Below are 25,759 nucleotides of genomic sequence, written 5' to 3'. Positions count from 1 at the left end.
TGGCTCAACTTTAACTCGAATTTGGAAGTAAATCCATGGATCTTTGAAAATGCATTTGCTCCTTCGAAGTGAGATTATCCGCTGAGGTACGAGAGAGAACACGGATGACTCATCCTCTGGTGAACAATGCAGAGAGAAATCTCTGAGCCCCCCGCTCGGTCTCTTCTCTACCCTCCTGCCCACGGTTCCTGGCTCTGAAGAGAAGACGGGACAGAGAAAAACACCTTACAGCCTCCTCTCAATTATCCACAGTAACAGAAAAGCAAGAGATAAGGAAACCTCCGGAGCATCATGGAGTCTCATTTCAAGCAAGAATGCCCACCTACAATCTCCTTCAGCCTTTAAACACACACACACACACACACACACACACACAAACACACACACACAACCAGAGCTGTTATCAAACAGCAGACCCCTGCCCCCTGTGCCATCTGCAAGCCTGTGAGCAAGGGAAGCGTCAAAAGATGCACAGGAAAGAGGAGGTGACGAGGTCAGGAGTCTGGACAGTCCATGAAAAGGGTCATGAGAACTGACATATTAGATGAAAGATGCTCAGGGAGCATCCTCGGGACGCGGCACATGTGCCTGGAGCTCAGGGCCGAGGGGGAGTTACTTTGCGTCAGACGCTAACAGTCTATGGCCAGTGCTCCCATCCATGTGTTTCCCCCTTTGTGGGCTGTTTGTGGGGAAAAGTTAGGCACAGAGTGGCTCTGAAATCACCCTACTTCCAAGCCCCAAAGCTAGGCACGACTTGGATCAGAGAAAACCAAGTCATTTTAAAGACAATCTGAGCATAAGTGACTTTTTAAAAAAAGACAAATCTAATGATAGGAATACATCTTACATTGCTATGCCATAATCTCTGGGGTTTTCAATTACCTACCCTTCTGTTCCATCTCCAAAGTGAATTCCATCTAAGCCTGGGTTAGCTTAAGACTCTTGAGACTCTTCATGCTAATTGAGGTGCTGCCCTGAAAGCCCGGCCAGATCCACTGCAACCTCACAATGTGAGGATGTTTTATGAAAGGTCAAATCAGGAGAATAATGAGGCCACACGGTAGTGCATTTTCCACCCAGACGGGACCCTTGCAGCCAGAACTGCAGTTTATAGCCTCACAACTAACAAGGCCTGGAGAATCACCACGCTCTTCCACCCTAAACAGACTGATATAAAATCTGACCTCGTTCGAACAAGCAGACCACCAAAGCAAAGTGGGTCAAGGGCACAGTGACATGACAAGTGGGAGAGTCTGCCACAGCCCTGGGGAGGGACAGGCTTATAAAGTCAGGTCTTGGAGGAGACATTAAGTGCGATCCACGAGCAGCTTTCCAATACTGAGGCTAAAGTGTGTGTGTGCGTGTGTGTGTTTTAAATTTTTAGGAATCAAGCCATGTATTATTCCTATTTATTTCACCGACAAAGGGAATTATTATCTGGTTCCCTTGGCTAACAGGGAGTAGGTAAGTGTATATATGTATGTGTGTGTGTCTGTGTCTGTGTGTGTGTGTGAATACACCAAAACTCTTTATCAGCAAGGGAAACGCATCAGTGAGGCAAGATTAACAACGTGGAACATTTTATTCCTGGAAAATAAACCTCAGTGAGTCACTCTACTGTCTCTCTTCCTGCGGGTTTCCTGAGAGCCACATGCAGACACCTAGGTCGCAGGTGAGGAGTGTTCTGGGTTGACAAGGCCTTTCCCGCTAAACAAGCCTTTCCTGTCCATCACCTGAAAACGTTCAGCGAAGACGATGAGAAAACATCCTGATTCAACCAAATCACCTAGTTCTCATCTTTCAGAGAAAACCTGCAAAGGTGTCAAAATATCCGATTACCTGTAAAACGCTATTTAGGAGTTTACCTGGTTAAAAAAGCCAATGGCCTTTCCAGATGGTAGTAAGGTGACAAGGATGAGCCTATTGCTAGGTGATACCTACTGCACTGAAAAGGCTTCATGTCAGAACCTAGAAATGAGGAGCTCCCGCTGTGGCACAGTGGGTTAAGAATCTGACTGCAGCAGCTTGGGTCGCTGCAGAGGCACGGATTCGATCCCCAGCCAGTGCAGTCGGTTAAAGGATCCAGCACTGCTGCAGCTGCGGCATGGATCACAGCTATGGCTTGGATTCAGTCCCTGGCCCGGGAACTCCCATATGCCACAAGTGCAGCCACTGGAAAAAAAAAAGAAAAGAAACTAGAAATCAGGGAAGCCCAAGTCTGCAGGAGAAAAGAGACTTCAGGAGGCTCAGACTAGTTGAGAAACTTTACATCTGCTGAGTCTTGAAACCAAAAGGCAGGCTGCATTTGATTTCTTGAGCTATAGCTGGTCAAATTAAAAAAAAAAAAAAAAAAAAGAGGAGGCACTGGCATACACAGCACTTTGCTCTGAGCCTGACAAATGTGCGTGTCCAGATGAGGGAGGATTTTAAACAACCTCCAAGCACACGGCCCCTGAGGGAGACTCAGGTCATGCTCTTCATTTCCTCCTCTCCGGCCACGGAACACTCACGCCTTTGTCACCTCGAGGATAACACGCCCCAGCTGGACTCTCCCCCGAACGCTGCTCTTCGCTCTCTGCTGCATCTCAGGAAACTGCAAGGAGCTGGGTCCTCAGGTAGAGCTGGAAAGTCAGCCGGGGGGCCAGGAAACCCTGCCACTCGAAAGAGCTCCCGGCCTCCCGGTTACCTTGAGAGGGGGGCAGAGAGAGTCGTCTGACACCTCCTAACCCCGAGCCTCTGGGAGTAACGTCGTCGGTACAACCTGACGACCGGACGTCTTCAGAAGGGGAGTTGTTCTCGAAAGCCCAGGCCATCTCCTTCCCCAAGTCCCCCGTGTTATTCACGTAACACAAGCAGGTGATGATGGCTGAGACGAAGGCTGACATCTCTGATCCCAGAGCTGATTAAGTGACCCACATGGGAACGTCAACAAAGACACTGGCCTCATGAAGACCGTATTTCAGATGAACTAAGCAGCCACAGACCATTCAATCAACCACCGAGGTAGAGGTGTACTCAAATCTACACGCTTGAGATGCTAGAACTTAGTCAAACCAAGGAAGTTTATAGGTAAATACAATGAATGCGGCCATGACCTGCCTCACCTGGGTGACTGGCAACTGTCATGTGAAAATCTGCAAAGATCCTGACGACACCAGAGGTGCCCAATGACCTCCTTCTGTCCACTGGGTAAGGGTTAATCTACAAAGATGCAAAATTGATTCAAACGCCTTCCTAGCCGAAGCGTTTTTCCTTCCTTTCTTTTCCTTCAGTACATTCCAGAAGGATACAATGCTTTTTACCCAACACAAATTAAAGTTTAAACTGTGATCCTTGTGCAGAGATCACCTTGGCAACCTCCAATTCTCTGTACCCAGAGTCACACTACAGGCCAAAAAAGGCATAAAGGTATTTGTATAAATCAGAATTACAAACCTTTACATGAATCATCCTCAATTGGCTGTTTGAAAGCTGTTATGTCACTGAAAGTGCAAAGAAATAAAACCACTTTATCCTGTTCGTTTCGAATTGGAGCAATTTTCACAAAGAACCACACAGGTGTCCCTGAAAGAAATATCAAAAGGTTGGTCAGTAATTTGCATTCTCATTTGAGGGGCTATGGAAGCAAAGACTTGGGAGTGAACAGGGACACATATTAATTCATGTTTGAAATGGTTTCACTCCTTCAGATGCTGGAGTATTAGCCCATTCATTCTTCTTTGTGTGGAATAAAAACGTTCACAGTAACCACTTAGTGGGGGTTTTCCTCTGTTCAAGTAACTTCATCAGCACAGATTTCTTAACCCTTGCAAAACAAATAGAAAACAGGTTGACAATCCCTTCTGATCTTATGGAAGGAACTAAGGTACAGAGACCTAAAGACTTTCCTCGGACCACGCAGTGAGCAGACAAAGAGGAGGGGCCAGTTGGGGTATCGCCCACCATGGCCAGCAGGCCATGAAACTCAAAGTTCCATTGCGAAGGGGCCCGAGTATCAAAATTCAGTTTGGGAATCCATCAATTTGGTTCAAATGCTCCATTAACCATGGCCTAGAAGCTATATTTCTAAGTCTCTCTCCCCAAAACAAAAATCCCAAAGGTCCAATACTGTGGCAAGGGACACACACTGAGGACAGAAAAGGATCACCACAGTGGCTCTCCCAGGTGGCCCTGGGCTTCCAGGTGGCTTTGGGCTGGGATTACTTAAGGCTTTGGGAAGCTCGGTGAATGTGTTTCAACTTCCAGTCCTTGCTCCTGAGCTAAAACGGGAGATAAATGAGCTCTTCCCAAGCACTGCCCCAAACCGCAGAAGGAGAAGGTGGGCAGGGCTCATTTAACTGACTTCTCAGAGTGAGGGCCCAACCACATCTGCGCACAGGCCGTCTCTGGCTTCCAGAAAAAATAAGGAGAACAAACGAATGTTTTCCACCTATTGAGGACATCAGAGCAAGATGCACCGATCTCCTCTGTGACACAAAACTAAATGGGGCACAAGGCAGTGGTCTGCTCACCCCACCTCGCTCTTATCTCCCACTTCCAAAATCAACATCAGACGTACAAGAATTGCATAACTACGTGCTGAATTTTGCATAACTGGGATAAGACTATACATACTTTTATAACCATTTTCAAATTAAAGTACAGTAAATATTTCTCCATGTTGTTCAGTATTAGAGAAGCTTTCCTATGCATCAGGCACTGGGCTCAGCATTTTACATATATTGTGTTATTTAGGAGGCAGAAAACAAGCACCTCACTCAATCTTGGAGGTGGAAATAGATCCCCAAAGACCACCTGGGTCTCTCTACCTGCAATCACATCAAACTATACTGTTCAACACGGACAGACAAACATCTCTGATTAACATTAGAGTAGCCAATTTAACTTAATAACAAGCTCAGTTATCTGGCTACACCGCGTATTCATATGTAGATATGAATAACCCTACAATGTGCAGACAACGAGGCAGCAAATGGATCAGAAAGGAATATGTCCTCCTTCAATGCTGCTTATATGCTTGTTCATAGTTCATGTGAAACCTCTATCCATTCCCCTTCCCTTTTCAGCGGCCAGTTTCTGGTATTTCTGGGAGACAAATACCTTATATCACCTTAAGAAAAACGTGTTTTGAAAGAACACATCCACCTTACAAAAAAACCACACACCGCATTCCAAGATCAAAAACCAAAACAAACAAAAAAAAAACCCTGTGCTCTCTGAATTACCCACTGGTTTGGGAAGGTCTCTGGCACAGTTGCTTCCAGTCTCCTCCTCAGAACCTGTGGGATTTTAAACCGCTTTCACTTAAGCAGCAGAAAACTCAAAAGAAAGCATCACAATAACTGAGCCTACATACACCTCTCAGTTGTACCTTAGCCGGTAAGGCAGAAAATTGTTTTAAAAACCTTTCCTTTTGGCTTTAAAGAAAACTTTAATATTCCTCCAGCTCATAAATGCATATATTCCTAATTTATCAAACTAGTAATAAATCAGATGAGAGGACCCCCCTGCAGGCTGTAACCCCAGGAGCCTCGTCTGGCTGGAACCTCCGGAACCACCCCCTTCAGAGCTGCCGCCCAGGGGGCCACCCACTGCACTGCACCAGCTGGGCCTCATGCCTGTGAACTTGGGCCATCTAAGCTTGACGACTACTGGGACTGATGGCACTAACCCACATCTCCAGATGACAAGACCCACTTAGTCTTAGTCATAGTGGAAAGACATTTTCATTTTACCACAGTTCAAGTTCATCTGGAGCTCTGCCCCCATTTCAACTGGCCAATCTGTTTAAAGCTTCGTGCTTCTCTCCACCAAACTGTGCCCGTTGTTTCCTTCCAGAAATGCTCCCTTAGTAAACATATGCTACTCTGACCATTCCTTAATATCTAAATACGTATCTTGTGCCAAAAACATATAAAGTCAGTATGTATGGCTTTAAGAGTTCATCTCCAGCTGATCACTTGGGCGTGCTGAGGGTGGGAACCCCCTTTTCCCACACCTGGTGTTTCCCTGTGGAGGGACATCTTTCAATGTAACACTCCAGGCGGTTTCCCTGGGTTGCAATTTGGGGGCAAGAATTGGACATAGGCAGCTTGGCCACTTCTCCTCCTCTGCTTTCTTAGAGATTAGTGTGCCTTCTGCTCTGCTTCCCCATCCTTTCTTTAAATGTTAGGGGGAAGGTCAGAGGGCAGGAGAGATGGCTGGCAGAAGGAGAAGCTACGGTTCTCCGGTGTCACCTGTATGGGGTGGGTAAGTCCATCTGATTCTAAGATTCACTTTTAGACACTCACCTGCCCACAGATATAAACCACATTCTCTAGGATTAGCTTTATTAGTCATAGAGGTGCTATTTTAACCTCCATTTGCCTGATTCCTATATCCCTCTCAATTGCTTCGGATCACAGGCGGAGAAAGAACAGGCTACATACTGGCCCCCCAACACCTTAACAGTTGAGAACTGTTTCTTTAGAGAGATCACAGTGCACCCCAAGGGCAAGAGACCTGATCTACTTCTTCTGTCTTCCGGCCCCGCACCCCCATTCTTTTTTTTTTTTTTTTTTTTTTTAATTGTTGTTATTGTTGTTGTTGTTGCTATTTCTTGGGCCGCTCCCTCGGCATTATTGTTGTTGTTTGTTGTTGTTGCTATTTCTTGGGTCGCTCCCGCGGCATATGGAGGTTCCCAGGCTAGGGGTTGAATTGGAGCTGTAGCCACCGGCCTACGCCAGAGCCACAGCAACGCGGGATCCGAGCCGAGTCTGCAACCTACACCACAGCTCACGGCAACGCCGGATTGTCAACCCACTGAGCAAGGGCAGGGACCGAACCCGCAACCTCATGGTTCTTAGTCGGATTCGTTAACCACTGCACCACGACGGGAACTCCCGCACCCCCATTCTGATGGCATCCAATGCAGTGGTAGGCACTGGGTCACACAAGGTCGCATCCAGGAGCCCCCGGCCTGCAACCGTGAAACTCGACAAGCTCTAGGAATGCTTGCTGGGTTTCAAGGAAAGAAGTCCCACTTCTAGTGTCTCCACAGTTACCTGCCTCTCTCCCAGATAATCACTAACCAAACAATCTAGCAAAGCAAGAAGAATGGGCTTACATTTTTCCCTTTCTGAAATTCTTCCAAAAACGAACAAGAGTCCCTCCTAGGGACCAGTCATTTCAACCTTTCACTTCTTCTTAAGAGCGAAGCATTTTTAACTAATGAAACATTACTCAAAAGTCTCAGGATATGAAACAGTTCCTTCAAGCAAACATGAATCACTCAGAGCTGAAGCTCCCACCCCAAATTTTCCCTTACACCCCTCTGGATGTACCCAAGGATATCCAGGAACCCTTTGGCTCCATTTAAATGAAGCCTGCCAGGAGGCAGAGGCCTCCTAGAGCCCAGATTCTGCAGCTCGATCCATTCCATCCAGATATAAAAGAGACAATGAATGCACAAATACTCACACACACACATGCAGAAACAGGAGGAATTTAAAATTCTACTCCTCACCCAGGTGGTTACAGTGGAAAAAGCAAGTATTTAATGTCCTGTTTCTACAAAAAGAACAGGATCAATGATAAAGTTTCTTTCTTCTTCTTTTTTTTTTGGCTTTTTTAGGGCTGCACCTGCAGCATATGGAAGTTCCCAGGGTAGAGACTGAATCAGAGCTGTAGCCGTCAGCCTACACCACAGCCATGCCATATCCAAGCCGTGTCTGCGACCTACACCACAGCTCACTGCAACACTAGATCCTTAACCCACTGAGTGAGGCCAGGGATCCAACCCACATCTTTGGATACCAGTCAGGTTCATAACCCACTGAGCCACAAAGGGAACTCCAAATGATAAATTCTGTATTAAAGGAAGACTCCTACACAAATCCAGGAGAAACACATCCCACAGATGGCAGAGGCTGCGGCCGTTTGCTGGCTGAGGATGCTCAGTGCAGGGCGGGGCCGTTCTGGGTCAGGCTCTTCCTCCTGGTCACTCTGTGACAGTCATCCCTTACAACCTACCCTTGACAACCTACCCCGAGTATGGGGTTGCTCAACCACAACAGTCAGATAACAAAACAGCAAGGCTTAGACGTATGAGTGCGCCGGCCCCCAACCGTCTTCCCCTTACCCCAGACCTCCTCTCAAGAGCTCTCTATAACCAGGCAGCCAGGCCACTTTCAACACCACAGAATGGACCAAGCCACTGTGACTGGCTCTTGGGAAGGGCTGCATGTGCTGCGGCCATTCGGAAAGGTCAAGAAACTAGACTAGAGAATGGCAGTCTGTCCCAGGAAACAGACAGATGGATCTGGAGTCAGGTTTCCTAAAACAAATAAGTGTAGAGAGGATAAGAGGGTGTGGCAGGAGTTCCCATGGTGGCTCAGCAGAAACGAATCTGACTACCATCTATGGGGAAGCAGGCTCGATCCCTGCCCTCTCTCATGAGTTAGCGATCCAGCCTTGCTGTGAGCTGTGGTGCAGGTCACAGACACGGCTCAGATCTGGCGTTGCTGTGGCTGTGGTGTAGGCCAGCACTACAATTCCACTTCGACCCCTAGCCTGTGAACCTCCATATGCCACACATGCAGCCCTAAAAAGACGACTAAAAAAAAAAAAGAATGTGGGAAGGGATGGGGGGAAGAAGAATGGCCACTGGCCGTTCGAATATCTGATCAGAACCCCAAGCCTATGTCTTCATGTCTTGTGTGCTTTGGCCGCATCACTACCTACTCTCAGGAACTGCTTCCTTACTTGTAAAATGGGGATAATAGACCTGCTTTAGAAAGTTAAAAGGTCTGATACATAAACAGTCAAAACTATTACTTTTCTTTCTTCCTTCTAAATTCCTCACCTGTTCAATCTCACCGCAGGGTGTTTAGATGACTTCAAAAGGGACTGTATCTTAAGGCGGTAATGAAATCCCAGAGCTGTCTCCACTTGTTCACAGAGAAAAGGGTGGGGCCCAACCATAACAAGGGAAAAGCTAGAAAATTCAAGGCTTAAGCCTGAATGCAATTTCAATTTGATTGAAGAGCAAACAAACAAAACCTAAATAAATGGAAAGAGTTATATTGTTTGTAGATGAGACTATTCAATTCTGTAAGATGTCAAGCCTCCCCTTTTAAGATATGAATGTAATGCAAGTTCAACCGGAATCTCAATTGTTCTTCTTTTCATGTGTTTTTCTCAGAGCAGGATGAATTGAAATTCAAACAGAAAAATAAAGGTAAAGGAACAGTCAAGAAATTTTTGAAAAGAAAACTAATGGCAGGGACTACATACTATAGCAATTAGGAGCCATTGACACCAACCCTAAAACAAGGAACAATGAGAATAATTGTATCATTTATTGAGTACTTACAGTGGAGCCAAAACCTGACACATCATGGTTACTTTTCCGAACCTTCTATGAGGTGGAATTGCCACTATGATATTATCTCCATTTTAAATATGGGGAACGCAATTGGGAAAGCATTTTAACAATCCCACATAGCTAACAAATTACAAAAGGGTTCCTAAAAAAAAAGAGAGGAGAGAAGTAAACCCATGAATGTGTAAGAATTTAGCACATTGAAAAAGAGCATTTCAAATTGGAAAGAAAGAGCTGGATGATAGCAAATAGTGCTACAAAAGTACCAGAAGGAAAAATGAAAGATATTTTTATTAATTGGGTAAGGAGACAGCTCCCTAAATAATATAAAGCTCAGAACCATAAAGGAAAAGACTGACATTTTTTTACTTCTATATACCATTTAAAAGGTCTTTAGATACAAAAAAATATATGAAAAATAGTTTTCCATATGTGTGTGATCTAGGGTAAATTTGCCTTACATATAAGCAGCTTCTACTACAGAATAAGTAAAAGACAATCTGTTTGGAAAATAGGCAAAAGATGATTGTTTTCCTGTTAGATTTACCTCCAAAACTGCACTGTCATCTCCTCAAAGGCAGAGTCAGTTTCTTTCTTTTTTTTTTTATTTTTTTTTAATTTTGGGCTGCACCTACAGCATGTGGAAGTTCTGGGCTAGAGGTGAACAGGAGCTGCAGCCATCAGCCTATGCCACAGCCACAGCAACTCCAGATCTCAGCCACATCTGCAAACTACCCCACATCTTGCAGCAATGCCAGATTCTTAACCCACTGAGCAAGGGCAGGCGTCAAACCCACATCCTCACAGATACTGTGTCAGGCTCTTAACCTGCTGAGCCACAATGGCAATTCCCAAAGTCTGTTCCTTATATCTAGATCTCTTTGGCTCAAACCCATAGGCCTGCAGTAGGTAATCAATAAGGAGCTGGCCAGGAGTTTCTCCTTTGCTCTAAGCTGCCTTTCCCTGGGCTTCTCTGCCGGAGATGCTGATCCACAGCACCCAGACTGGAGCCACCAGCCATGTCAAGGGTTGTGGAGTCAATCACATGCTAGGAAGTGTTACCTAAAGGGGGAACTGCTTTGACATACTTCCTGACTTTCTTGTTTGAAAAACGGAAAGCCCACCTGGCCAGCACAAAAGTGGCCACTAGATTTTAAAAAATAGAAAAAAATCAAAATAAAACCAAGAGCTGGTCCTTTGAAACAGAATAGAGAGCCCAGAAATAAACCCACACATCTATGGTCAATCTTTTTTTTTTTTTTTGTCTCGTTTTGCCATTTCTTGAGTGCTCTGGGGGCTAGGGGTCGAGTTGGAGCTGTAGCCGCTGGCCTACACCACAGCCACAGCAACGTGGGATCCGAGCCACATCTGTAGCCACTGGCCTACACCACAGCCACAGCAAACGTGGGATCCGAGCGGTGTCTGTGACCTACACCACAGCTCATGGCAACGCCAGATCCTCAACCCACTGAGCAAGGCCAGGGATCAAACCCGCAACCTCATGGTTCCTAGTCAGATTCGTTAACCTCTGAGCCAGAGTGGGAACTCCACAAGGTCAATTAATCTTTGACAGAGGAGGCAAGAACATAAAATGGGAAAAAGTCTCTTCAGCAAGTGGTGCTGGGAAAACTAGACAGCTGCATGTCAATTAATGAAACTAGAACACACCCTCACACCATGCACAACAATAAACTCCAGATGGCTTAAAGACTTAGACATAGGACATGACACCATACAACTCCTAGAGGAGAACATAAGCAAAACATCCTGGCATGAATTGTACAAATGTTTTCTTAGGCCAGTCCCCCAAAGTAATAGAAATAAAACAAAAAATAAACAAATGGGACCTAAGCAAACTTACGAGCTTTTGCACAGCAAAGGAAACCATTAAAAAAAAAAGTGAAAAGACAACGTACGGTATATGGGAGAGAATAGTTGCAAACAATGCAACAGACAAGGGCTTAATCTCCACAATTTACAAATAACTCAAACAAAAGTGACCCCTAAATATCTGCTGAAGGAGTTCATTAATGATGACTGTCTTTGACTAAGAAAATCGTCCAGCATACTAATAATGAGCTAAGTAACAATACAAAATATATGGCAATACTGAAACATCCAGGTTTACTGGTCAGACTGGCCAATAGATAGAAAGAAACCTTACAAATAATCCAGTCCCTGGAGTTCCTGTCGTGGCGCAGAGGAAACGAATCAAACTAGGAACCATGAGGTTGTGGATTCGATCCCTGGCCTCGCTCAGTGGGTTAAGGATCCGGCATTGCTGTGAGCTGTGGTATAGGTCACACATGCGGCTCAGATCTGGCGTTGCTGTGGCTCTGGCATAGGCCGGTGGCAACAGCTCTGATTAGACCCCTAGCCTGGGAACCTCCATATGCCGCAGGAGCAGCCCTAGAAAAGGCAAAAAGACAAAAAAAAATCCAGTCCCCAAGATATGTAATAGTATTCTACACACTCATTCCAAAATACACTGGGAAGGCTTCCACTAATTACTCCCAACTCCTCAAAAGGTAAAATAATTACTCATGCTTATCAAGAGCAGATTCAAGAGTTCCCGTCGTGGCGTGACTAGGAACCCGAGGTTGCGGGTTCGATCCCTGGTCTTGCTCAGTGGGTTAACGATCCGGCGTTGCCGTGAGCTGTGGTGTAGGTTGCAGACGCGGCTCAGATCCCGAGTTGCTGTGGCTCTGGTGTAGGCTGGCGGCTACAGCTCCAACTCGACCCCTAGCCTGGGAATCTCCATATGCCACAGAAGCGGCCCTGGAAATGGCAAAAAGACCAAAAAAAAAAAAAAAAAAAAAAAAAAAAGCAGATCCTCTCACACAGTTGTCCTCACAAATGGTAAAAAATTAGAGGGAGGAAAAAAAAAAACAATCAAAACAATTTATTAAGAGTTTATAAAGGAAATCAAGGAGTTCCCGTCATGGCTCAGCAATAAACAAACCTGGTTAGTATCCATGAGGATGTGGGTTTGATCCCTGGCTTTGCTCGCTGGGTTAAGGATCAGGCGTTGCCATTAGCTGTGGTGTAGGTTCAAGACGTGGCTTGGATTCAGAGTTGCTGTGGCTGTGGTGTAGGCGGGTGGCTACAGCTCCCATTCAATCCCTAGCCTGAGAACTTCCATATGCCACAGGTGCGGCCCTAAAAAGGAAAAAATAAAGGGAGGGAGGAAGGGAGGGAGGAAGAAAGGAAGGGAAATGAGAGGAAGAGAAAGGAAGAGAGAGCAAGAATTAAATAGAACATGTGGCAAAGAATCTGAACAATTAGCATAAAAAGGTAATTTTAAACAGATGTGAATAGGAAAAGTGCTTCAGTCTCACTAGCATTAAAAATACCCATTAAACAAAAACAATGTAATTACAAGCAATCGATCATTTAAAAGTTGCACTATTCAATGCTGGAGCAGTCCAATGAGTCAGACACAATCTGCAAGTGAACTTGGAAATGGGTTCAACTCTGGAACACCATTTGGCAAAATGTCTCAAAAGGCTTGGTTCACATTCTTTGACACAGTAATTTTCAACTTCTAGGAAATATTTCAGGATGTCAACTAATATCTTTGCAAAAAAGCATTCACCTCAGCATTATGTTTAATAAAAAAAAATGTGAGCCTCATAAATATCCAACAATAAAGTCAGTGTGAATAAAATTCGTTCTAAATTCCATGAGGAGTTTAAATGAAAAAGATATTTTTATGATAAAAGATGAAATAAATGTATGATTTCAAATTGTATAGATGTCAAGGTCTCAATTACCCAATAGGTACAAGACAAAACATCAAAAAGTTAATAGTATAGACACAGTTTTCCAAGTCTTTGGAGTGATTGTTTTTCTTCTCTAAGCCTTCAGGTGTGTTCTCCATAGTAAAAATGCATTCATTTAAAAATCAGAGCAAAAAAAATAACATTCTTTTAAATGATGACATTTCACATTTCAAAATCGCAGGGGTGACTTCCCCCATGGGTCTTTGTATTGCTTTAAAATGCTAAGCGTTTCCATCTATTGAACTACAAATGGTGACAAGAGGAGCAAACTCTGCCATCCCTTCCCATCCATCCCTGTTCAGCCTGCTCCTCCAGGTCCACCTCTGGTCAGTTCAGCCACATGGGCCTTGCTCCTTGGCGCCAAAGTCCTCACTCTGAATCACGCTTCTGTCGCTCTTGGTAATTATCAAGTTCCGCTCCAAGTCATTCAGCCAACACTTATGGAGCTCCTGCTCCCTACGTATACTTGCCGGCCAGTGGGTACCACTGGCAACGTCCCCACACTCAGCCTCCTCTCCTCTCTCCCCTGGACAACCTCTGCATCTCAGCTGCCTCTTCCTGATCCTTCGCTCCCACCCCATCCCCAGGGCCCCAGTCATCCTGCCATTGTCAAGGCGATTCCTGACACACGCCCCACTTCCAGTCTCAAATGCTGAATTCCATCTCCACACTCCAGTGGAGTCATCTTTCTGAAATGAAAATCTGATTATCACACACTCAGCCCCGTTCGAAACCCCTCAACGCCTCTCACCCCACCTTCCCCACTGCCTTCGCTCTTACAACAAACTCTCAACTCTTGAATGGGGCCGTGCAACCGGCCCTCCCCAACCTCTCCAGCTTCACTGGTGACCCCTCGTATCTTTATAGATTGATTTAATTACTCCATGAGTTCAGGTGGAGCGCTTTCTGGGTCAGGTGCCATGCTGGGTGCAGGGGATCCAGCCATGAGAGGTCAGCCTTCACTACAGCTGCCTTCTGTCCTTGCTACGCAGACTGTGCTACGGGGACCAGCAGCATCGGCATCGCCTGGAGGAAGCTCAGGCCCTTCCGCAGACCTCATGATGTGGTTTGCTTTGCAGGTGACTTCCCGTACATGTCAAAGGCTGAGGATCCCTGCTTGTGTCTCTTGAAACTTCAGGGCTCCCTCTCTCCCGCTGCCTCCTCCCCATGCCTGTCATCAGCCCAGGATACTCTTTGTCCTTCTCTCCACCTGACCCCCATCCATCCTTCAGTTTCAGCCTGGATTTCCTGCCTGCTAGCAAAGACTTCCTTCCCTGATCTCCGAAGGTGGGGTTGAGGAACAGCCCGTATGGGGTGGGGCCATCAAAATACTCAGAGCTCCACACTGTGGATGCTGCCCTCCCATCCTGCAAATGCTGTAAGAGCAGAGGCTTGTCACAGCCATACTCCTAGCAGCAGGCCTGGCGTCTGACAGGGTACTGGTAGACCTCACCTTACTGCGCCTCACAGACACGTCGGATCGTTTCTACAGGTGGAAGGTCTGCGGCAACCCTGCATCGAGCAAGTCTACTGGCGCCATGGCTCGCGTCACGTCTCCATGTCACAATTGGGTAATTCTCGCAATATTTCAAACCCCACCCTCACCGCACCAGCAGAAAGATGATAACTCACCGAAAGCTCAGATGGCTGGCTAGCATTTTTTAGCAATAAGTAATTACTTTTAATTAAGGTATATACATTAGGGTTTGGGGGTTTTTTTAGACATAATGCTATCGCACACTTAACAGACTACAGTATAATGTAAACATAAGTTTTTGTCATTTTTTTCTCTTGGGGGCTGCACCTGTGGCATATGGAAGTTCCCAGGCTAGGGGTGGAATCCAAGTAGCAGCTGAGGCCTACACCACAGCCACAGCACTGGATGCTATCTACACTGCAGCTTGCAACCCACTGAGCAAGGTTGGGGATTGAACCCACATCCTCACAGACACTATGTTGGTTCCTTAACCCACTGAGCCGCAATGGGAACTCCTAAACATAAGTTTTGTATGCACTGGGAACCGAACCCACAATCTCCCTGAGGTATGCCCGTAGTTGGTCAATAAAAAGCTCTTAGGGGAAAAAAAAAGCATATAATTTGGTACAACTGTAAACTTGCCAGATTTAAAAAATAATTTAAAGTTTCTAAATTCCTCCAGAGACAGTGGGATTTGGAGGAGTTGGGGGCAGTGAACAGGTTCTTGGGAAGAAACCAACGCTACATGCATCAATTTTTGCTTCATGTTTTACATACAGGCTGAGCCTTGGACGGAAGCCCTGCTCGCCCACCGGACAGCTTTGTGTGAACTAGAAAGAGAAGTTCCTCCCTCAGCACAGATGCCGTTCCAAGCCAGGGGGTACCAAGGACTTAGCATGTGGTTTCCTGCTGCTTCCTATCACAGGTGTAGCCTGTACCACCCCCTGTGGTGGCCCTGCCTTGGGCCCTCACTTAAACCGACCCAGTCTGGTCACTTTGCAGCACAGCAGAAATCAACAGAACTTTGTAAATCAACTACACGTCAATAACAAAAAAAATTTTTTTAAACTGACCCAGTCTGGACATAATGGCCAGCAAGCAAACACTGGAAAGCAGGTCCCGTCTGTGTGACCTCAGGCGAGCATTTACCTTCTTATACAATGGAGATAAGTAACGTAAGCCATGCCCACTTCACAGGGCTTAGAGAATCAACATGTTTAAAAGGAGTGGAATCAAACCTTCTACCGGCGAGTGTATTTTCTAACATCAAAGAGTAAAAGGTAAAAATTACATGTGACCACAATCGCTCGTGAGCATGCCTCATTATCCCCTAGGAGGTACAATCTGGTCCCCAGGCTGATACGCCCCTCTGGAGACTGGCATGCATCTGTCTCTCTCAGTGAGCCCACCGCAACCTCCAGGGAGGGAAGAGATGCTGATGTCTTCGGTAAAAACATCAGCTGAACCACCTGACTGACGTGCATAAGCCATGTCTACCTAAGATACAGAACCGGAAATACCAGAATCGCCTTCAGTACATGAGACACTCCAGACATGAGGCCTTCAGCCCAGAGGCCACCGAGGGACCAGCAGACCCCCCTGGTCCATCTCAGACTCGCCCTGGGGTATATGCTCACTGAAGAGAATGGCAAATGGAATCACTAACTCTGTATAATAATTATGTTACCGTTTCTCCCTTTTGTACCCAACATGTACAGTTAGACAGGGGACAGTTAAATGCATGATCTAACGAAGCTTGAAAATGCTGAAACAGAAGAGAAAGGCAAGGCCTTGTTTTTGTGATACACCCACTCAAGGAATATTCTGCGACGTGGGGAAATTCACACTGTTCAGGGCACGAAGCTGTCAGTGTGGAAACCCTGGAACTCGCCCCCTTGCTTCGAGGCGTAAGCACTGCGTCTCCTCCCATGAGAGCGCCGCTGGCACGCTCCTGGGAAGAGGTTGTTCTTTGAGTTGTGTTCCCTGGAGAGGAAGAGCTGCTGGCAGAGGGCCATGCACAGGCTTTTCCCTCATTCCTCTCAGGCCCATTTGGCTAAATGTCTCAGGGTAGGAAGCAGGGTAGGTAGCGGGGCAGGGACGAGACTTTCTGGCTGAAGGAGGGCAATGGAGTGAGGCCACTGACTTCAGCTCAAAAGCTGCAGGACCAGCCCCCTTGGAGTTGCTGATGCCCAAAGCTAATCTCTCAGGTCAGCACCTGCATGGCCACCAAGCAAAGCGTCCCCTCAGTTGCCTGCTCCAACACTCCAGCTTGGAAAACAAGTCCAGATTCTTCTCGATAAAAGCAATGTGTGTCCTTTGCTTTCCAAAGCAAGACATATTATTCCACATGCCCCCCAATGAACACTTATCTTCATGCCCCATCTGGAAGGGTTCTATTGAACCTATGACCTCCATATAAAGAAAAGGATATTTTACAAACCAAACAGTGTTTGCAAAGACAGAAACAAAATACTATTCAACACCTCTGCAGCCCTGCTGCAGCCATGCTTCCATAAGGCCCACTTTCCATTCTTCTGATATAATTCATCTCTATTCAGCAGGAAACCACTAACTGAAAAGCAAGTTTTATACTTGTGCATAGACCTAGATTCTTCATCAATATACTTTTTGGAAGTGGTTACGGACAAATACAAAGTACCAATACACTGTGACTGCGAATATCTCCGTAGAAAACTGGGGTCACCAGGGAAATGAAATTGTATTCCAAAACCCTTAATGGGACACATCTACTGGTGTTACCTGCTGCACCAGGTGCTACAGGGAGAGAGGAACAAAGGAACAGATTCTGAGCTACCTCTTGCTTCCCCTACAAGTGCCTTAAGTCTGCAACTCGCCCATAGGAAAAACACTAAATCTTGGCATAAAAGAGATGAGGCAGACTGAATCGGCTCGAGAGAGTGCAGATGCTCCCATGCAGAAGAGGGACTCATCAGCCACACAGTGTAACCCAACACACACACGGCTGCAAGGAACAACACTGAGCTGATGAAAGAAAAGGAAACCGAAGCCAGCAACAGGGAAAGATGAGATACTTGACAATTCCAAGCACATGAAGGTAGGGTTCAGAACGGTCCGAATACTCACTGTTCTTCTTGTACATCAAAATTTCAAAGGAGTTCATCTCATAGTTCTCAAATGTTTGCCGCACCTTTTCAATGGTATCTTTATCAGTCAGCTCCCCGTACATAAAACTGCAAATCAATCAAAGAGCCCACGTTAGAGTAACAAGTATTTATTATTCTACAAGCATAGGTTAAATACCTGTTCTATACCCAACACTGGGAACACACACACACACACACACACACATGCACGCACGCACACACACATGCATACACTGAGAACATTTGTTCAAACAAAAAAGATTTACTGATTGAACTGGGATCAAGACTCCAGTATTGACCCCTCCAAACCAACAGTTTTTTATTTTTTATTTTTGTCTTTTTGTCTTTTTAGGGTCGCACGCACAGTATAAGGAGGTTCCCAGACTAGGGGTCAAATCGGAGCTACAGCTGCCAGCCTACTCCAGAGCCACAGCAGTGCAGGATCCAAGCCAGGTCTGCAACCTACACCACAGCTCATGGCAATGCCAGATCCTTAACCCACTGATCGAGGCCAGGGTGTTAAACCTAGGTCCTCATAGATACTAGTCAGGTTTGTTAACCACTGAGCCACAACGGGAACTCCCCAAACTAACAGTATAATGAGTGAGACCCACTAGAAAAGAGTAGGTTGGAACAGTCAATTAGGGAACAGTATGACCAGCACGTAAGGAATCACAACACAAAGAACAGGCAGGATGTCTGCACGGTCAGAGGAGGCTTCTCGGAGGCCAGACAAATGAGCTCTACAGAGCAGGGAGAGGCTAGCTGAGAAAAGGAGGGAAAACAACATTCTAGGCAAAAGCTGAGCATGCGCAAGGGCACAGAGTTGAGGGCGAGGTAAATTCTGGAACCTGAATGCGGGTGAGTTCAGTACGCCTGGACTGCAGACAGTGAGGGGAACTGGCAACAGATAATATGAGGGACATGAAGGGGCCAGATCAGGACAGAGACCGCGGCATCACCAGCCGGGTGAAGTAATTTCAACTTCATCCCAAAAGCAATGTGGGGAGAGACATGGGTGAGTTTTAGGCAAAAGAGTAACATAATCAGATCTGCGTTTTAGAAATACAAGGTTGGGGGAATGGCCCGAGCAAGCTGGCAGAATGAGGCTGAACCACAGCTTTCTCCTCTTCTCAGTTCCAATAAACAAAAGAATAAGGGAAAAAAATCACAAAAATTCACCAACCAAACAAGAGAAAGATGCAATCTGAGGCTGTAAACATCAAGACACCGCTAAGGAAAGAAAGAGAAGGGTCATCAAACAGAAGGGTCAGCCACTGTCTGTGCAGCTCTTTTTCTTACTCCACTACAAAAAAAGAAAAGAAAAAAGAAAAGGAAAGGAAAAGAAAAGAAAAAGGAGCACTAGGTTGAAAAAATCAAAATGATAAAATCCTACAAATTCTTCCTTTTTTGTTGTTGTTTTTTTTTTTTTTTAAATGTCTCACCTGCAGCATATGGAGGTTCCCAGGCTAGGGGTGGAATCAGAGCTACAGCTGCCAGCCTGTACCACAGCCACAGTAACTCGGGATCCAAGCCACATCTGCGACCTACACCACAGCTCATGGCAATGCCAGATCCTTAACCCACTGAGCGAGGCCAGGGATCGAACCTGCATCCTCATGGATGTTAGTCAGATTCGTTTCTGCTGGGCCATGACAGGAACTCCCACAAATTCTTTCTAATACACCTCCATACTCCGTACATTTGGAGAAAAGTAAACTATCAGGGTAAATAAGCAATATTAAAAAAAATATTTAGAGGAAGCCTCTGGATAGCAGATGCTCTTGCCTAGTAATTCTGGTTCTCAGCAGAGGCAGGAAAACCACCAGGACTGTCCATTTCCTTGGGCCTTGGCACCGAATGTGGTCTGAAGAATAGGGAAGGACAGCCACGCCCAGCCCTCAAGGCTTAGCAGCAGGAGGGGTTCCCAAACAGCTCACAGCCATCGTCTAAAATTGTGCACACCGAATGCAATCCAGCTCTTTCTTAACGACGTGAATCACAGAATCCTAGAATTTCAGAGCTAAGAACCTCAGAGGCGAACAAGTACAATGCCTAAACCACCGAGTCAAGCACCTGGCTTAGCCTGAGAAGAGGACAGGCATGGGCTTACTGCAAGCTTCCCATTTCCCAGCACCCTGCAAGAAGAGCGCCCCCCCTGTTGGCTTTATGAATTCCATGTCACTTTCATCATTGTGTGCCTTGCCAGCCCACCGAGAGATGCTATCACCCGTGGTGTCCCGTGCGCCTGCGCCACAGAGGGCTCCACTTTGGGGCTGGGCTCTTCATCTAGGAAAACAGATAATGGAGCTTTTGTCGAATTCCTTCTAAAAGAAAGACGGATCAAGACCAACTCTGCTGGCCCGAGAACAAGAGGGTTCCTCCGAAGAGGTAAACACTTGCGCTCCATCACCATTTCACTCAGCCGGTGGCTCAAAGGTCTTTTTCGCTTCCTCCCACTCTCCCTTTCTGAGTGGATTTGCCAGACAGGTGACCTCCACTTCAGTCATGTGATGGCAAGTATAATGCTGGCAATTTCCTTCCCTAGGGGAAAACACTAATCCCTGCAAAATGGAGACTTTAAATAAATGAAGTGCCATAGCTACACCCAGCTTTCCTTACTCCTGTGTATTTCTCTTCAAGCTGTCATTCAGCGGTAGGTGTAAGCTTCCTTTGCCTGGCCATCAGATTTCAGATGCCTGCAAGGCAAGAAATAAGCCAAAGAGGCTCCTCCACTATGAGGGATGAAGCGAGCGCAAAGGCATGTTTATTCCTAGAGAAGGGACACCTTCAGAGAATTAAATAAGTCTCTTGGAATTGTAAGTAAAAGAAAAAGTTGGCTCTATTAGCCTGATTTTCTTTTCTTTTCTTTTTTTTTTTTTTTTTTTGTCTTTTTGCCTTTTCTAGGGCCGCTCCCGCGGCATATGGAGGTTCCCAGGCTAGGGGTCAAATCATAGCTGTAGCCGCTGGCCTACACCACAGCCACAGCAACACGGGATCCGAGCCGCATCTGCAACCTACACCACAGCTAACAGCAACACCAGATCCTTAACCCACTGAGCAAGGCCAGGGATCGAACCCGCGACCTCATGGTGCCTAGTCGGATTCATTAACACAGGGCCACAACAGGAACTCTTTTTTTTTTTTTTTAGCCTGATTTTCTTAAAGCATCTGATTATAGCCAATAAGAAGCAAGAAAGGTGAGGAAAGGCTGCTCAAGTCACAGGAAAAGGTGACGCTGCCCCTCCCAAGTGGCTCTGATTAGCTATGGACACGTACAGACACAGATCTTTACAGCAGCCCAAGAACACACGAGAATTCTATTCTATTATGGAGGAGTCATCCTTTCTGAACCTTTGAGGGGGAAGAGGAATCTTAAATTTTCCATTTCCTAGTCCTCCAAAACCTGAATACTTTCCACCAAACTAGTGACTTGGGAAATGCAGCTTCTGAGACCCGACGTCTAAGCCTGGGTCAGGCGGTCTTTCCACCCTTCGGAGCTGAGTCCAGTTCTGGATTCAGCAGGGTTAGGAAAATGATTCCACTTCATGCCAACACCACTAAAAACAGAAGACACTGAGAAAGGCGAGGTGTGAGAGCTGCTGAAGGCTGTGGAGCCGAGACCTTGCCCGGGCAGTGCAGGGTCAGGCCACACACTCCGCTTAACACCTAGTAGGTGCTCTAAAAGAGCTCTTTCTAGCGCCACAGCTCAAGGTCACTGCTTGGTTGGCAACCCTGCCAAATACACAAGCTGCAGAGCACCCTTCGCCTCCACCTTAAAAAAAAAATCAAAAGTTTAATAGAGAATTAGTTGAATAAGTCATAGTGCAACACTGTACCATAAGCTGCAGAGCATTCAATGAGATTTTAACCAGATGCAAAAAAATCAGGTAACCACACAGAGCAAGATTCAAACATAAATGATTGAAACATACATTAGAGAAAAATGAATGGAAATGTACACACTAGAGTGATGCCAGTGATTATATCTAAGTTTGGTATTTCCTCAGTTTCCCATTTCTGAGGTTCAAAATTGTAAATATGTTCCTTTTTTTAAGTTTGGTTGAGGTCTAATTGATTTACAAGGCTGTGATAATATCTGCTGTACAACAAAGTGATTCAGTTACACATGTACACACATCCATTCCCTTTCAGAGTCTTTTCCCACATAGTTGATCAAGAGTATTGGGCAGAGTTCTCTGTGCGAGGCGGCAGGTCCCCGTTGGCCAATCATCCTAGGGACCTCAGTGTGCACGTGCCAACCCCAAACCCCCAGTTCATCCTTCCCCACCCACAACCACCTGTCTCTTTTGGAAACCATAGTTTTTCAAAGTTCGTGAGTCGCCTCTGCCTTTGAGTTAACAATCAGAGAGAGATACAACAGCAGCAAGGCAGCAAAATATGGTACTCTTCTCTTTTTCTGAGGAAAAGCCCTATGACATGGCATTTATTCTTCAAAACTGGCCATACACTTTAAAAATTAATTTAATCATCTAAAATTTTATTTCACTTTCATTTAATTGTATTAAATCTTCTAGCTTTCACATAACTTGCATCTAAAACCTCATAAACTTCTGAGTTCGTGTTTTATTGATAGCATGATTTTTTTGAGTTCTTCTAGGTGTTGCCGCATCTCGCTGACTCTAAGTTCATTCGTCGTAGGGACTATGTTTTAGATCTTCTTCAATTTCCCCGCACGGTACGTAAACTAGAGATGATAGTGGGTGATAACTATTCCTGGAGGAGCACTGGATGAGAGAAGGAAATTCCCAAGCTGGGTAAGCCATTTTCTTTTTCCAGAAAGGTCCCAGGACAGAGTGTTCACAGGAACAACCCAAAAGATAAATACCTGCAGGTACTGCTTTTTTGCATCACTTCCGCCCTGTGATAGCCAGACAGCTTGCAAAATCCATCATTGCTGTACACAATTGGCCAGTCCACTATCTGGGCATTCCCCAGTACGAAATTAGTATCTGTTAAAAAGAAAAAAAAAAGAAAAAAAGAAAAGAGCACATGAAGCAAGACATTAATTAGTGGCGTTTCAATAAGAACATAAATAACAACCAATCCAGGTACTTTTGCTTCCTTCCAAAAGTCTCTTGAACAGGAAAATGGCCCTGTGAAGAATACAGAAGAACAGACTTCAGAGCTGAATATTTGTGGGGGGGTTTTGTTTTTCTATTTTCTTTTAATTTTCATTGACATAAAGCTGACTTACAACGTTGTGCTAAATACCTGGAATGCAAATGCTAAGGTTACTGTACTCCAAGAAGAAGCTGACAAAGGAAGCATGCTTAACCGACCAACCAATGTTTTCTGCAGAAATCCAGTCATTTTCATAAGACCTAGTCAAATCCTAATTTTTCATCTCAGTAATGCTGGTAATGTGGAGCCAGAGAGAGCCCGAAGGTAATTTCTTCTGGGATCCATCCAGCCTCTTAGCTTTGCCGGTCTTCTGGGCAGAAGCTACCAATTGGCTTTGCTCGCTCTGATCAGCATTTGCCAATCCTAGAAGGAGAAGGCCTTCGTAGAAAGGCAGAGGAAGGGGGCAGAGGGTTGGCTCCTGGAACCCACACACCGAACAGCCTTCCTCTCCGTAAGGAAGTGACTAGACTCCCTTAAAACTAGAGCTCTGGGGAACCTGATCAAGATTCTCACCAGGACTGATTCTGAAATCACGATGCCCAGACCACACAAATCAGAGTTCTTTCATGGAGCTCCAGCCCACCATTCACGTGTGAGGCAGGGGTGAAGTAAGCCAGATCCGTGTGGTTGCTCAGCGTGTTCTCACCCGTCCCCACCTTTTTAAAGATCAAAAGTCTTCACTACTTTCTGTGCTCAGGAAATCCCTCTGTCCTTCTTCTTTTCAAGACCTTAAATTAAGCAAATAACATCCAGAACTTAAATATAGTCATTATTTTGGCTTGGCGCTCTCCTTTCCACAGAATAATCACCTCTTTCCCACCCCCCCCAAAAAAAAGGAAAGAAAGCATGCACACACACCCTTCTTTTGCTGTCAGCTGGAGGGGTTTGTTTAAGATGTACGCTATGTGGAGTGGAACAATGGTGATGCGTAATGTCCTCATTTAACTGGGAGGTTCGTTTTGTTCTAGTAGAGCATTTACAGTTTATTCGCAATGTGGGTAACCATCCTGTCCTATCTATGTGGGACGGAAGAGAGGAGGGAGCGGGAGGAAAAATAGCGAAATACAATCATCTTCTCTTGAGCATGCTTTGATATACCGAAAAGGACCAGAAAAAAGCACCTTCAGGAAATAAGTCTGCAAACCTGCTAATCCCATAATATGCCTTTAATAAACATCTACAACCAATCCTTCCCTCCATCTCTCTGATACGTAGATAAATACTCCAAGTTCCCACTAGGTACCACGCACAAGGCAAAACCCTGGGGTATCCCACTTGATGAGATATGGCCCATGGCCTCCAGGAACTGCCCAGGACAAATAGGCACGTGTACAAATAACTCAAGAAAGAGAGGAGAGGCACTCCCGCTGTGGCACAGGGGTTAAGCATCCACCATTGTCTCGGCGACGGCAGGGGTCTGATCCCTGGCTCAGCAAAGTGGATTAAGCATCTTGTGTTGCCACAGCTGTGGCACAGGCTGCAGCTGTAACTCGAATTCGATCCCTGGCCCAGGAACTTCCATGTGCTGCGAGTGTGGCCAAATAAAGAAAAGAAAGAAAGGAAAGAAATAGGAAAGAAAATGATTCACTGTTTGAGGCGGGTAAAGAACTGTGTCTCAGAGGGGTCGCGTTTGAACTTGCTCTCGTCTGAAAGGATGAGTGAAAGTCATTTAAACACTTTGAACGCCTAAGATGTAACTACCATAGATGATACAGGAAATCAACACAGAAATGAAACTACAAGGCCTGCCTTTGGTGAACCGAAGAGGTTGTGGGAGGAAGGGCACATTCTGGGCAGAGGACCCAGCAAAGCAAAGGTCTGGTGGCATGGGACGCAGAGCAGACTGGTGTAGACAGAGAGGGCAGCCAGGAAGACGGCAGGACATGCATCTGGAGACCAGGAGCTTTGACTTTATTCTGGAGACAGGATCTTCTCCTCCATGAAAAAGCTCCCATTTCTTGAAGTGAGCAACTAAGCCTTCAAAGAAGTACAAAATTCACGGAATTACCCTGAGTGTAGATGAAATCTAGTCAGTTTAAGTCTCTGTCTCATTGATGACTGGAAATGGCCGTTAACGTCCTGTACAAGACGGAGCAGGAGGGGAAAACCCAGGGCACGTTTTTGCAGCTAATGTCCCACTGCGACTGGGGACTGAGAGGAAAGAATTGCCATTTATAGATAATGGTTTGACTATGTGTGCTTATATTTCTTTCCCATCCAAGGCCTCAATAAAATAAAAGCAAATGAGTTTAAAATGTAAAAATACACACACACACACACACACACACACACACACACACACACACACAGTGAAAAGGAAAGAAAAATGACTAGGAAGCAGAAATTAAAAAAAAAAAAAAACCCTAGTTAGCACCCTCAGAAAGATTCCAGAGATAATATACCCGTACAGCAAAAACAAGATGCTGGGTGGAGGTGGGGGTAGGGAAGACCCAAGAGAATAAACAAACAAATAAGAGCTCCTCTAAATGAAAAGGGAGTCACAATAAAAATTCAACATTAAAAAAAAGGAGTTCCTGTTGTGGTGCCGTGGAAATGAATCCGACTAGGAACCATGAGGTCGAAGGTTCGATCCCTGTCCTTGCTCAGTGAGTTACGGATGCGATGTTGCCGTGAGCAGTGGTATAGGTTGGCAGCTGAAGCTCCGATTCAACCCCTAGCCTGGAAACTTCGGATTTGACCCCTAGCCTGGGAACTTCCATATGCCGCTCGTGCAGCCCTAAGAGGCAAAAAAAAAAAAAAAAAACCCATAAATGTTAGAAGAGTATAGTACAGAAAGTTAGGAAACATAAGAAAAAATGACACAGAGAATCAATCAAGAAGCACAGCGTTGCAGCCTTATAAGAACAGC

The 25,759-nt window shown here is 45.6% G+C and overlaps 1 protein-coding gene across 2 annotated transcripts in view; it reads right to left on the bottom strand.

The window, feature by feature from the left end:
• The window catches only part of KCNH1 (potassium voltage-gated channel subfamily H member 1), a 380,749-nt gene that overhangs the window by 327,576 nt on the left and 27,414 nt on the right, over window positions 1–25,759 (bottom strand). For both annotated transcript variants that reach the window (XM_084978106.1, XM_021063876.2), the window contains exons 2-4: window positions 22,595–22,718; window positions 17,726–17,832; window positions 3,436–3,564 (exon numbers count right to left, since the gene is read on the bottom strand). In XM_084978106.1, coding sequence (XP_084834232.1) covers window positions 3,436–3,564; window positions 17,726–17,832; window positions 22,595–22,718 — 360 coding nt within the window. The remainder of the gene's footprint in view (window positions 1–3,435; window positions 3,565–17,725; window positions 17,833–22,594; window positions 22,719–25,759) is intronic.

The sequence above is a fragment of the Sus scrofa genome, chromosome 9 (genome assembly GCF_054392235.1).
Source record: "Sus scrofa isolate SSC_HxYL_T2T_F1_AM1 chromosome 9, Sscrofa_HxYL_maternal_Yorkshire_Landrace_v2.0, whole genome shotgun sequence".
NCBI lineage: Eukaryota > Metazoa > Chordata > Mammalia > Artiodactyla > Suidae > Sus > Sus scrofa.
This window is presented reverse-complemented; position numbering and strand designations above follow the sequence as displayed.